Raw genomic sequence first — 14,776 nt, 5'->3', positions numbered from 1 at the left:
AAGGAGGTCGATGTAAGGTGCTTGAAAGAAAAACAAGACTTACTCAGGGAGCAATTGCGTTGATAAGCTGGAAAACAATCTCATCTCACGTTAAATCCACTGTTTTCCTTCTTTCGTGGCCAACTGCTTTGGTTAGCTAACATCTCAGAGTAGCTTCGGTTCAGCCTCCAAACTCTGGCGGCAGCACTGAGCGTACAGCCCCGATCCTGACAGGAAGTTGGTACCGAACAAAGCGCGCCAGAGTGGATTTTTAAATGACTTGTTTACATTGGGACTCTTTTGATCTACCTGTGACCTAACTGCGTTTCTGTTGCATCAAACGAGCTGACTTGTTTCACCCACTTTGTTGCCACTAGCGTAAGTTTTCATCCGGTTAGGCTAGTTTTTAACATGAAAACCAACAACTAGTGTTATCTTAGTGGTCTCGCTTAGCATCCAAACATTTATGGAAAATGTCTTTTCCACATCAGGGATCTGTTTGATACTGGTCAGAAGTGCATGTCTGATCATTTTCGGACAATTTTCATGGCTACTTATCGCTTAACCTTTTGATAGAAATGCAAATTTAAGTTGAACTCCTCTGTCGAATGGGAGCTTCAACGCAACCGCATTTAAGCTAGCTCGGTTGAGTATTGGAAACAAACCAACGGACGACCGCTCGAGACGTTACTGGACCTTCTCCCGCTCATGTCCATCAAGACCGGGGAACTACACCTGCTGTTCCGAGGAGCTGTGACATCTTTGTGAGAACAACCTTCAGTCTTCAGATGGTGAGTCGATTATGAATACCTGGCTTTTGTATCGTCATGGGAGATATAGGGGAGGGTAAAACGTTATCATAACTGCCAACATTTGACTTTGACAAAGGGTAAAATCCCTCCAACGCCTCAACCACCACACCTCTCCTACACAGTAATTATCGAGGCCTTAATGAACAGCTCTTACCGGTTAGTATTGGCCATAACCACGCCAAAAAATAACACTTCGCTCTCCATTTTACTCTCGGACAAGCGCGCCCTTTAAGTATCTTCAGAAAACACATAACACAGAGACGTTGGCAGCTGAACCGATCATCGCCCTTGACGCATTCACGGAACCTCGTAGTTCTCATTCACAAAATAAGGCATTTTAACAGTAACACATTCCCATTATTGTGACAATGCAACAGCCGTCACTGGTTCTGGTTTTAACGGCGTGAGATCAGTGCTCTATCCCCTCGATTGCTTTGGAGCTAACCGTTGAAAACTTGATCACGGGTGACGTTTGTTACTCTGAGCCCTAGCTCAGTAGGTAGAATGGTAGGTAGATAGCCTAAATAACGGAACAGTTTATTTTTTGTTTTGCTGAAAACACTTAACTGATATCTTTCAATGTGTTGTAGCCTACTCCAAGCTTATGTCTCAAGCTTTTAAATTATAACATGATAAAATAACATAAACATGGGTCATTTTTTTGTTTTATTATTCTACTTCACCATCGACAGTGGCATATCAGATGACAAATATGCACTTGTAATATGCAGACGTGCTTGCACGCCATCATCTCTCTAACGTGTTATGCAGAGTTAGTTGATTGAGGGTTTGACATTGTTTTGCTTTTTGTGACACTGCTCGCAAATTGTGTTATCATTAGTCTAATTAGCCTACCTGATATTTTCACGAGTTATTTGCTTAAATGTTTCAACGCAGAAAAAGCATTACCATAAGAACAATACTTATAAACGTTCCACATAAGTTTGACAGTATAGCTACCACCCAACGCTGCCTTGTGCGGGCAATGCAAGCTTGAAAAAGGCCAGTTGTGATTTCAGAACCATGGACAGCACTGATGTAAGAAACAAAGAAAGGAAAAGGGACTTGTCACTGAAACAGACTCTGTAGCCATGAAACTAAAATGTGACAAGATTTTTAGTCTTTAAACGGTTGACAAGCAGCATCTGTCTTCAGAATAGATAAAAAAGTTTCTGAAAGCAAGTAACAGAGGCAGATTAATATCACTGTGTCATATCGCCTCCTTACCTTTTCCTTATTAGGTAAAGTCTGAGTTCGTGTAAAAGTGTCTCCTCCATTGATACTGATGAGTTCAGCATCTACAGGTGGAAACGGGGCGGGGAAAACCACTACGTCACTCTTGAGTGTGTCTGAGCTGAAACACACGTCATACTGCTGAGTAGATTTGGAGTAAGACCAGCTCCCGTCAGGATGGGTGGTGATCATTGGGGCTCCGTACCTGCTGAAAGAGCTGTCTGTCCTGTGACATTTGACAGCTATTAGAGTGAGGAGGCTGAGCAGGAAGATGGCTGACACCGCCACTATGGCGATGAGCAGATAGAGGTTCAAAGCAGAGAAGCTCTCCTCCTTCATGGGCACATGTCTGAACTGAGTCTGGATGTCAGCTGTGCTCTCAACCACCACCACATCAATAGACACAGTAGCTGACAGGGAGGGTTCTCCATTATCAGAAACCAAGACCAGCAAGGGGTGAGTTTTCAGGTCATTGTCACTCATTCTCCTCTTAGACCTGATTTCTCCGGTGCTGGTTCCAATCCGAAAGAGGTTGTTCCCTTTGGGCTCAGAGAGGTGATAAGAAAGCAGCGCGTTGTATCCAGAGTCAGCGTCTACAGCCCTGATCTTTGCCACAAAGTATCCCGCTTCAGCAGAGTAGGGGATGCTCTCACTGTTAACGGAGCCATGCTCAGAATAAGGCGCCAGAATAGTTGGATTATTGTCATTCTCATCCAGGATCAACACGTTGACAGTCACGTTGCTGCTGAGAGGAGGAACACCAGAGTCTGTGGCCTGAACTTTGAACTGAAAGGTTTTTAACTCCTCATAGTTAAAAGACTGCAGGCTGACTATATCTCCAGTCTCCGAGTTCAGGTTTATGACTGATCCTACCTCTTTGTTTTTATGACTGTTACTCATCACTGAAAACGTTACTTTTGCATTTGCATCTACATCCGGGTCTTCCGTTGTTAGAGTATATAAAACAGTACCGACTGGGCTGTTCTCTTTGACATAAATGTTTATCACAGGCTCTTTAAATCGAGGTGCGTTGTCATTTACATCAGAGACGTGGACTGTTATTATTGTTGTACTGGAAAGGGGTGGGACGCCTTCATCGGTCGCTGTGATTGTTACATTATATTGCGAGGCTTTTTCTCTGTCAAGAGATCCATCGACAACCAGAGAGTAATGGTTCTTATAGGTGTTTTTTATTTTGAACGGCACAGAATCAACTATCCGAACATGAACAACGCCATTGTTTTCTGCATCTTTGTCTCTCACGGTTATGAGTCCCACCATAGTGTCTATGGGCGCGTCCTCCCTCACAATTTTGACTAAAGATGTCACTGATATCTCTGGTGGGTTGTCATTAACATCCGTAATTTCAACGAGTACTTTACAGTGTGACGCTCTCGGAATTTGCCCCTTGTCTTTGGCCTGGACCCGAATTTCCACTGCGTTGCTTTTTTCATGATCTAATTCCCCTTGAACAACGATCTCCCCCGTCAAGGAATTAATGCCAAATTTTTCCACATCATTATCACTGTCATGATTAATAATAGAATAAAATATTTCTCCATTAAGGCCCTCATCTAAATCCTTAGCATGCACCAATATCACAGTGGCACCTTGCGGTGTGTTCTCGGACACTCTGGCTTTATACAGCGGCTTGTCGAAAACTGGAATATTATCATTTACGTCTTGCACATTAATTGTAATATGTAACGTGCCGGATTTAGGGGGTTTTCCTCCATCAAAAGCTGTCAGTGTTAGTTTTATAATAGCTTGTTTTTCCCGATCCAAAGCTTTTTGTAGCACCATTTCAGCAGATACAGTCGGCTCTCCACCATTCTGCACATCCAGAGCGAAGTATTCATTTTGACTCAGCTTGTAGCCCTTTACCGAATAGCCGCCCACATCTGCATCAAACGCCTTCGCCAGTGTGAATCTTTCTCCGAGAAAAGCAGACTCGGACACGTTCAGCACAATCCCCGGTATCCGAAATGTAGGTGCGTTGTCATTAATATCCACAATTTTAACCTCGAAACGATACAAATTGAGCGGCGAGTTCACAATGGCTTCCACCTCCAGCGAACACTTAGCGTTACGAGAGCAGAGCTCCTCTCGGTCTATTCTGTCTTTCACCAGAAGAATCCCAGTCCGAACATCCACTTCGAAATACCTCGTGTTTGGCCCTGAAATCTGGAAACCTCGAGTCTCGAGTTCTTGTACATCTAGATGCAAGTCCTTGGCCAAATTCCCCACAGAGGTACCCGGGCTCGACTCCTCCGTAACAGAATACACAATCTGTGCTGCTGCATAACTCCATATGTGGGATACAACAAACAACAAATAAATCCGATGCCGTAAAGTAGTCCCTCGTTGCATCCTGTCCATAGCCTCCAATATATGAACAAATTTACAAAAAGTATTCAGTCCAGCAGCAACATAATGATACACCCCGATCAGAGCCCCTCGGAACAGCGAGGATGGATCATGCTGCTGCGACGAACAAAGAATTACAAACCTCTCCTAAAGACGAAATGGGAGGAGCGCCACATAGAAAATAAATGTCTCAGTTCTGTGAGCTAATAGCGACATCTTGTGGTACTGTCAATGTCAAGAGTTAAATATTCGACAAAATTACAAATCAAAAGCCTACTAATAAATTGCTTTTCTATTGATAGGTTAGTAAAAAAAACTATGAATGTCAACGAGTAGTCTAAGAAGAGTGTTAAACCTTCATTCAAATGTTGACAAGAGAAGATTAAAAAAAAGAAGATAAAAAACAGTTGGAAATCCAAAATTTCTGCAGTCCACAACCAAACACAAAACAACCCTCCCAACAGAGCACAGTAGATCAAGATAATTCCATACCAAATCTCACAATCAGAAGATCAGTAGGTGAAAAACTACCAGTTTTAAAAGGACAGCAGAAAACATGAAAAAATCAGCGCAGTATTGTCAAGGAACACAGCTACAAATATGACCCTTGAGGTCACCTGTCTTTAGAATAGATAAAGAAAAATTCTGAAAGCAATAATAGAAGCAGATTAATATCACTGTGTCATATCGCCTCCTTACCTTTTCCTTATTAGGTAAAGTCTGAGTTCGTGTAAAAGTGTCTCCTCCATTGATACTGATGAGTTCAGCATCTACAGGTGGAAACGGGGCGGGGAAAACCACTACGTCACTCTTGAGTGTGTCTGAGCTGAAACACACATCATACTGCTGAGTAGATTTGGAGTAAGACCAGCTCCCGTCAGGATGGGTGGTGATCATTGGGGCTCCGTACCTGCTGAAAGAGCCGTCTGTCCTGTGACATTTGACAGCTATTAGAGTGAGGAGGCTGAGCAGGAAGATGGCTGACACCGCCACTATGGCGATGAGCAGATAGAGGTTCAAAGCAGAAAAGCTCTCCTCCTTCATGGGCACATGTCTGAACTGAGTCTGGATGTCAGCTGTGCTCTCAACCACCACCACATCAATAGACACAGTAGCTGACAGGGAGGGTTCTCCGTTATCAGAAACCAAGACCAGCAAGGGGTGAGTTTTCAGGTCATTGTCACTCATTCTCCTCTTAGTCCTGATTTCTCCGGTGCTGGTTCCGATCCGGAAGAGGTTGTTTCCTTTGGGCTCAGAGAGGTGATAAGAAAGCAGCGCGTTGTATCCAGAGTCAGCGTCTACAGCCCTGATCTTTGCCACAAAGTATCCCGCTTCAGCAGAGTAGGGGATGCTCTCACTGTTAACGGAGCCGTGTTCAGAATAAGGCGCCAGAATAGTTGGATTATTGTCATTCTCATCCAGGATCAAAATGTTGACAGTCACGTTGCTGCTGAGAGGAGGAACACCAGAGTCTGTGGCCTGAACTTTGAACTGAAAGGTTTTCAACTCCTCATAGTTAAAAGACTGCAGGCTGACTATTTCTCCAGTCTCTGAGTTGATGTTTATAACTGAAGTGATAGGGATACTTTTGGAGGTGCCATCTAGTGATGAATAAGTTACTCTTGCATTTTCTCCAACATCAGGGTCAACTGCAGTTACTGTGAAGATAGTAGCTCCCACTGCACTATTCTCCTTTACATAGATATTAATCACTTGCTCAGAGAACACAGGTGCGTTGTCATTGACATCAGAAACATGAACAGGAATCACACCTGTGCTGGACAGAGGAGGACTTCCTTCATCTGTGGCTATGATTGTAACGTTATAATGAGAAACCCTCTCTCTGTCCAGAGGGCCATCAACTGTCAGTGAATAATAATTTTTGTAGTTGAGCTTGAGCTGAAAAGGCACCTCCCCCAAAATGTTTGCACTAGTGAGACCATTTTTACCCCCATCTTTGTCGGTCACAGTCACTAAAGCCACTACTGTACCTAATTCTGAATCCTCCTTAACTGGACTCATGAGAGAGGTAATAATGATTTCTGGTTTATTATCATTAATGTCAGTCACTTGTATTAAGACTTTACCATGCACACTCCGAGAAGGTGAGCCTTTGTCTCTTGCCTGCACACGGATATCATATGCTGCATTCTCCTCATAGTCTACTTTTCCTGTTACAGTTATTTCCCCTGTGTCTGGGTTTATTGAGAACAAGGTTTCAGGGTTGAAATTTCCTCTCTCAATAAATGAATATATAACCTCACCATTTATCCCTTCATCTAAATCTGTAGCACTTACTGTCAGTATGGATGTCTGAGGTGGAGCATTTTCTTTTACCTGGGCCTTATAAAGAGGCTGACTAAACACAGGGACATTATCGTTAATATCAATAACATTTACAATAATTTTTAATGTTCCTGACCGGGCTGGTTTTCCTCCGTCCAGAGCAGTCAAAGTAAGGTGGATAACGGACTGTTTCTCTCTGTCTAAAGATTTTTGCAGTACTAGCTCGGCTGACTCGCTGTGCTCTCCGCCGCTTTGTACATCCAGTGAGAAATAATCATTCGGACTCAGCTTGTAGCTTTTTACCGAGTTGCTGCCCGTGTCTGCGTCGTTTGCCATGGGAAGGAGATACCGCTCTCCGGGGAAAGAAGATTCAGAAATATTAAAAGTCTTCTCTTTTTCTCGGAAGGATGGCGCATTGTCGTTTATATCGATAATTTGTACCTCTATGCGATGCAGAGTCATTGGGTGACTGAGAATGGCTTCTATATTCAAAGAACATTTTACCGTATTCGGACAAAGCTCCTCACGATCGATCCTGTCATAAACACGCAAAGCACCAGTTTTCAAATCCACATCAAAGTATTTCCTCGAATTCCCGGACACAACTCGTAATTCCCGTTTTTCCAATTCCTGAACATTAACTTGTAATTCTTTGGCGAGGTTTCCCACAACCGTCCCTTTGTCCACCTCCTCGGAAACGGAGAATGAAAGCTGCGCCGTGGAGCCATCAAACAAACAAAGCAAAGCCAGGACGGATATCCACAATGTGGGGGTTAGTCCTACACGTCCCATCGCTTTTCCCGGAAGGAAGAAATGATCATTTTTGACCATATCCACGCTTAAGATTCACAAAATGCGAAGATCTCTTTGCCAGACAATCATTTGTGCGTATCCTTTAAAGCACTACCGGGCTGCTGATGCCTCGGAGAGGAGGAGTCTGGGAAAAGAAAAAGAACTCCACGGATGCTGTGGTCTCCAGCGACACCAGCTGTTTCACTGGTGCTACCGTATGAGGACACAAATAATAACTGAACACAGCCTGTTTTCTCCCACATTTAAGGCAGTGTACTGACAAAAAAAATCTGTAAAAACGAGTTAAAAGCTCATACACGTAAATATTGCATAACTTATTCGTAATCAATGGTAGGTGACAAAGGCAAACTTGAGGAAAACAATGTCAATTTAATGTGTGCGCAGCACCGTCTGTTCTCAGACATGAAGCCGAGTTCAGGACCACGGACAGCGTCAACAAAACCGCAAAATAACTGAGATTTACTATTCTTGCGCCATTACAAGAGAAATACGTAGGCTTTATAACGAAATGCCAAACAGTATTGAAGGTATAAAAAAATAAAATAAATTCTGAAAAAAAAATCTAAAATAACATTAAGTATAAGTAATCTACGCAGACTTATGACAATACAATTAACTCACCTTTTCCTTGTTAGGTAAAGTCTGAGTTCGTGTAAAAGTGTCTCCTCCATTGATACTGATGAGTTCAGCATCTACAGGTGGAAACGGGGCGGGGAAAACCACTACGTCACTCTTGAGTGTGTCTGAGCTGAAACACACGTCATACTGCTGAGTAGATTTGGAGTAAGACCAGCTCCCGTCAGGATGGGTGGTGATCATTGGGGCTCCGTACCTGCTGAAAGAGCCGTCTGTCCTGTGACATTTGACCGCTATTAGAGTGAGGAGGCTGAGCAGGAAGATGGCTGACACCGCCACTATGGCGATGAGCAGATAGAGGTTCAAAGCAGAAAAGCTCTCCTCCTTCATGGGCACATGTCTGAACTGAGTCTGGATGTCAGCTGTGCTCTCAACCACCACCACATCAATAGACACAGTAGCTGACAGGGAGGGTTCTCCGTTATCAGAAACCAAGACCAGCAAGGGGTGAGTTTTCAGGTCATTGTCACTCATTCTCCTCTTAGTCCTGATTTCTCCGGTGCTGGTTCCGATCCGAAAGAGGTTGTTTCCTTTGGGCTCAGAGAGGTGATAAGAAAGCAGCGCGTTGTATCCAGAGTCAGCGTCTACAGCCCTGATCTTTGCCACAAAGTATCCCGCTTCAGCAGAGTAGGGGATGCTTTCACTGTTAACGGAGCCATGCTCAGAATAAGGCGCCAGAATAGTTGGATTATTGTCATTCTCATCCAGGATCAAAACGTTGACAGTCACGTTGCTGCTGAGAGGAGGAACACCAGAGTCTGTGGCCTGAACTTTGAACTGAAAGGTTTTCAACTCCTCATAGTTAAAAGACTGCAGGCTGACTATTTCTCCTGTCTCTGAGTTGATATTTATAACCGAAGTGATCGGAATGCTGCTTGAATCCCCACTTATAGAGTATGTCACTCTTGAGTTCTCTTTTATATCAGGATCAACCGCAGTTATCGTATAGAGTATATCTCCAACGGGACTGTTTTCCTTCACATAAACGTTTATCACAGGCTCAAGAAACCGCGGAGGGTTATCGTTGACGTCAGATATGTGAACAGTGATAACGCCTGTGCTGGATAGAGGCGGGGTCCCCTCATCAGCGGCAGATATTGTCACATTGTAAGACGCGCATTCTTCTCTATCAAGAGGTCCGTCTACAACTAACGAGTAATAGTTCTTATAATTTGAGGTTAGCTTAAATGGTGTAGAACCGACAAGTTTGCATTGTGTTTGTCCGTTTTTTCCTCCATCTTTATCGTTCACTGTCACTAAAGCCACCACGCTGCCTATTTCAGCATCTTCTTTAACAGGATTCATTAGTGACGTCACCACTATTTCTGGGGCATTGTCGTTCACATCAACCACCTCCACAAGCAGTTTCCCATTAACTTTCCGAGGCAAAACCCCGTGGTCTGTTGCCTGTATATGAATGTCATAAGCTGGCTGTGCTTCGTAATCTAAATTTCCCTTGACCGTGATCTCCCCAGTTTCCTCATTTATTCGGAACATAGCTGCGGGGTTAAAGTTGCCACGCTTGACAAAAGAGTAAGTGAGCCTCCCATTGTCGCCTTCATCTAAATCAGTAGCACTGAGTTGTATTACTAATGATCCAAGCAGCGCGTTTTCGTTTACCTTTGCTTTGTACAGTGTTTTACTAAATGATGGCGTGTTATCATTTGCATCCAAAACGATTACATTTACATTCAGGCTTCCGGTTCTAGGAGGCTTTCCTCCATCTGCAGCTGTCAATTTAAGTTTAATAACTGCTTGTTTTTCACGATCCAAAGCTTTTAACAACACCAATTCAGCAGAAACACTATCTTCCCCGCCGCCCTGCACATCTAAGGAGAAATATTCGTTTGGACTGAGCCTGTAAGTCTTTACTGAATTGCTCCCCGTATCTGCATCAACAGCGAGGGGCAGTAGAAAGTGTTCGCCTGTCGGAGACATTTCAGAAATGTTAAGAGAATATGAATTCTCTACGAAGCTTGGTGCGTGATCATTTATGTCGGTGATTACCACCTCAATGCGGTGAAGAATCATAGGATCACTCAGTATTGCCTCTAAGTTGAGTGTGCATTTGATCGTGCTCGGACAAAGCTCCTCGCGATCTATTCTCTCATTAACACAAAGATCCCCCGTTTTGAAATTAACCTCAAAATATCTCTTACTGTATCCGGACACGATATTTATATTCCTCGCTTGCAGGTCTCTGACGTTTACATTCATACTCTTTGCGAGATTCCCGACCACAGTCCCTTTGTCCGCCTCTTCGGGAACAGAGTAGGATATCTGCGCTGCGGACCAGTCACAAGAAAACAAAATGAAGAGCCAACAAAGGATTCCGTTATTCCGTCCACTGCCCATTGCTGCTTCCAAAGAAACCGACGAGAAACCAGAAAGAATTCATCCATTAAACGACACTCGACCAGCCAACATAAGATATCCTACACACTCCTGATGTCTCCGTCTGAACGCCATTCGTCCTCCTCTCACAAAGCACTCGCAGACTGGTGACGCCTCGCGCGGAGGAGGAGACTGAAACAGCAACCTCATAGAAACGTGCGGTCATCAGCGACCCCAGGCGTTCAAACAAGGTTATAATTACAATTCAGGTGGCACATGAAAACATCCTGTGTGTCTTGCATCATAACAGGTGTCACGCAGACACAACTGATGTTTTAAAGTAGCAAATACAACATGCAAAGTCACGCAACTAAGCTATTCTGTACACGAAACATAGTTAACCCTATCAGAAGTAATATCAATGTAAGTATTGGAAAATTACGTCATGAAAAATACCTCAAAGCCTCAAATAGTAGTCACAATGTAGCGAGGTTAAGAACAAAATCAATTGTATCAACACAGTCTAAGTTTAAATCATGTTTGGGATTAAATAAACCAATTGCTACATTGAAAACCATGTAAAATTAAAACACCCATATGAGGCAGATTGGATAATTGAAAACTGAGAATGTACCTTGTCATTATTTCAAGTATGTATACTACTTCTGTGATGCCAAACACAAACAAGAGATTGGCTTGAGTTCAGGACCAAGGACAGCACCATTTAAAAACCAGGGCAGCATTCCTCTCAGATTTTCTTTCTACATCAGGTCTCTTTTAAAATAGGTTCAAAACTAAGGCTAGATAGGTCCTTGTATTGAATTTTATAAGCAGTTGATGGCCTTCAGGTGATTTTCTCTTTCAAGAAATGTTTTTCTCCAGCTCACAAACCAAGCAAGAGAAAGAGGTGTCTTATATAAGAGCAGCCTGTATCAAAAATATGTGTAACTCATAAAAACAGATTCAACAACTCACCTTTTCCTTATTAGGTAAAGTCTGAGTTCGTGTAAAAGTGTCTCCTCCATTAATGCTGATGAGTTCAGCATCTACAGGTGGAAACGGGGCGGGGAAAACCACTACGTCACTCTTGAGTGTGTCTGAGCTGAAACACACGTCATACTGCTGAGTAGATTTGGAGTAAGACCAGCTCCCGTCAGGATGGGTGGTGATCATTGGGGCTCCGTACCTGCTGAAAGAGCCGTCTGTCCTGTGACATTTGACAGCTATTAGAGTGAGGAGGCTGAGCAGGAAGATGGCTGACACCGCCACTATGGCGATGAGCAGATAGAGGTTCAAAGCAGAGAAGCTCTCCTCCTTCATGGGCACATGTCTGAACTGAGTCTGGATGTCAGCTGTGCTCTCAACCACCACCACATCAATAGACACAGTAGCTGACAGGGAGGGTTCTCCGTTATCAGAAACCAAGACCAGCAAGGGGTGAGTTTTCAGGTCATTGTCACTCATTCTCCTCTTAGTCCTGATTTCTCCGGTGCTGGTTCCGATCCGGAAGAGGTTGTTTCCTTTGGGCTCAGAGAGGTGATAAGAAAGCAGCGCGTTGTATCCAGAGTCAGCGTCTACAGCCCTGATCTTTGCCACAAAGTATCCCGCTTCAGCAGAGTAGGGGATGCTCTCACTGTTTACGGAGCCGTGCTCAGAATAAGGCGCCAGAATAGTTGGATTATTGTCATTCTCATCCAGGATCAAAACGTTGACGGTCACGTTGCTGCTGAGAGGAGGAACACCAGAGTCTGTGGCCTGAACTTTGAACTGAAAGGTTTTTAACTCCTCATAGTTAAAAGACTGCAGGCTGACTATATCTCCAGTCTCTGAGTTGATGTTTAAGAACGATAAAGTAGGAACTGACTTTGGAGAACTGTTTAAAAGCTTGTAAGTCACTTTTGCATTGCTGTCCAGATCAGGATCAAAAGCACTCATTGTGTAAATAACTGAACCTGTGGCACTGTTTTCTTTAACGTAAACATTAATCACAGGCTCCATGAAACGAGGTGCATTATCATTGACGTCAGAAACATGAACATTAATGATCCTGACACTGGACAGAGGAGGACTGCCTTCATCTGTGGCTGTAATGGTGACGTTGTAAACAGAGGTGTTTTCTCTGTCCAGTGCTCCATCTACTACTAATGAATAGTCGTTTTTGTAGTTGGACTTGAGTTTAAAGGGAACAGAGCCCACTACCTTACAGTTAGTGACACCATTGTTTCCTCCGTCTTTATCACTCACTGTTACCAAGGCAACGATTGTCCCCATCTCTGCGTCCTCTCTGACAGGTGTCATGAGTGACGTCACTGATATTTCTGGGGTATTGTCGTTCACGTCAATAACTTCAATCAGTAGTTTAGCATGAGCACTACGAGGAGAGGAGCCTTGATCTGTCGCTTGAACTCTCACCTCATAAGCAGGCGTTTCTTCATAATCTAAACTTCCCCTTACGGTTATTTCTCCTGTTTCTGCATTTATGTCAAAAGTATTTGTTCGTTCTGTATTTCCTCTTTTGATTAATGAATACACAATTTTTCCATTCATTCCCTCATCCAAATCAGTTGCATTTAATGTTATCACAACAGTGCCAGGTGGAGCATCCTCCCGCACGCGCGCTTTATAAAGCGATTTGCTAAATGTGGGTACATTATCATTGACATCTAAAACATTTACACGTATTCCTAATGACCCTGATTTAGGAGGTTTTCCACCATCTACGGCTGTCAGGAGGAGTAAGAGCACTGCCTGTTTCTCTCGATCTAAAGCTTTCTGCAGCACTAACTCAGCGGACACACCGTGTTCTCCCCCGCTCTGCACATCAAGCGAAAAATATTCATTTTGGCTCAGCTTGTAGCTCTTCACCGAGTTACTGCCTATGTCTGCATCATCTGCTATTGGGAGAAGATACCGCTCTCCCGTGAGAGACGACTCGGAAATATTTAAAGAGTACGTTCTCTCAATAAAAGCAGGATCATTGTCATTAATATCTAAAACATTCACCTCTATACGGTGTGCAGTCATCGGATCGTTCAAAACAGCCTGTATTTTTAACGAACATTTTACTACATTTGGACAAAGCTCCTCTCTGTCTATTCTGTCATCAACAAAGAGGTTCCCGGTCCGCAGATTCACGTCAAAATATTTCTTACTGTAACTCGAAACAATACGCAGATCCCTGGTTTCTAGCTCCTGTACATTCAGGTTAAGGTCCTTTGCGATATTCCCAACCACAGTGCCTTTGTTCACCTCCTCGGATATGGAGTAGGATAACTGCGATGCAGAGCAGTCACAAAGACAAAGAAACACGACGATAGGAGTCCACAAATATCCATTTTGACGTCGAATTTTCATCTTTGATGTCACAGAAGAACTGAGCAGAAGCGATCATTTATCCCCAGAGCTGATATACCGGAACAAAAATGTTAAAGTTGGAAGGCTCCTGTCCTCTTCACCACAGCAGCTTCCGCGGATGTATAAATGGCCGATGACGAGTATATTTCGTCTCATTTAGGGAGGAGGAGTTAAGAACAGCCAAACAACCTCAAGACTACGGTCTCAGGCGACATCATGTGGTGAATTATTGGTACGAAAATACAGACCAGAATCTCACACAGTCAGATAAGAAAAAACAAAAACAAAAACAGAACACCAGTGTAGATATTAAGATTTCCTATGCAAACATTTGAATTGTGACTATCCCGAATGAATAAACATTTGAATATTTTTGTGACTGTGCAAGATATTGAAAAAAAAATCAAAGTCAAAGTGGAGTTTAATCTGAAATAAAGTAATTAAGAGATCATTGCTCCACTACCAAAAGGCCCACATAAGTATTCATTTCATACGTCCTTAACAAATATCCGTCACTGATATGGTAAGGAAACCACATATTCTCAACATAATTTCGAGCAATTTATACAACCATTAACACACCACACCACTCAACTGTAAAAACTGATGACCAATGTGATATCACAGCAGAAAGAAAACGTCACAAATCCGAATGATCAAAAAGACCAAAAGCTGTTGCAGTTTAGACTTAAACCAATTAAAATCAATTTAAATACTGATGTGGTAATTCACCCATATACAAAGAAATGTGTTTTGTAGCGTAATAGCACAGATTATAAGTTCAGCACCACGGAGAGGTCTTCTGAGACAAGGCAAAATAACTTTTCCCATTATCCACAATGTGATGGTTTAGCAAAAAAAGGCTGGTGATCTGCCTTCGAAGATCTTTGCTGCAGTCACCCAAAAAATATATTTTTACCTATTCCCCTAAGTGTTTCAAATAGTGCTGTGCATATTGAAGT

General features: G+C 43.1%; 2 protein-coding genes across 35 annotated transcripts in view; one reads left to right on the top strand and one right to left on the bottom strand.

Annotated features, from left to right (window-relative positions):
• The window catches only part of LOC141793331 (protocadherin alpha-C2-like), a 222,007-nt gene that overhangs the window by 28,782 nt on the left and 178,449 nt on the right, over positions 1-14,776 (bottom strand). Inside the window, exons 1-2 of one of the 30 annotated variants that reach the window (XM_074673914.1) lie at positions 5,302-7,574; positions 2,019-2,229 (exon numbers count right to left, since the gene is read on the bottom strand). The exons of 26 other annotated variants lie outside the window; for them this stretch is intronic. In XM_074673914.1, the coding sequence (XP_074530015.1) occupies positions 2,019-2,229; positions 5,302-7,508 (2,418 nt within the window). In that variant the 5' untranslated portion in view covers positions 7,509-7,574. Of the gene's footprint in view, positions 1-2,018; positions 4,489-5,301; positions 7,575-8,111; positions 10,605-11,435; positions 13,923-14,776 lie in introns of those variants that run through there. 3 more of the 30 variants (XM_074673923.1, XM_074673928.1, XM_074673915.1) reach the window with 3 other exon arrangements.
• LOC141793334 (fibroblast growth factor 18-like) overlaps positions 208-14,776 on the top strand; it is a 296,332-nt gene continuing 281,763 nt past the window's right edge. For all 5 annotated transcript variants that reach the window (XM_074673954.1, XM_074673951.1, XM_074673950.1 and 2 more), the window contains exon 1: positions 208-770. The gene's annotated coding sequence lies outside the window, so the exon portion shown is untranslated. The remainder of the gene's footprint in view (positions 771-14,776) is intronic.

Source organism: Halichoeres trimaculatus, unplaced genomic scaffold (assembly GCF_033239565.1).
Source record: "Halichoeres trimaculatus isolate MK-OKI-2021-1 unplaced genomic scaffold, fHalTri1.1 fHalTri1_scaffold_7, whole genome shotgun sequence".
Taxonomy (NCBI): Eukaryota; Metazoa; Chordata; class Actinopteri; order Labriformes; family Labridae; genus Halichoeres; species Halichoeres trimaculatus.
The sequence above is the reverse complement of the archived record's forward strand: the minus strand, read 5'-3'. Positions and strand labels throughout refer to the sequence as shown.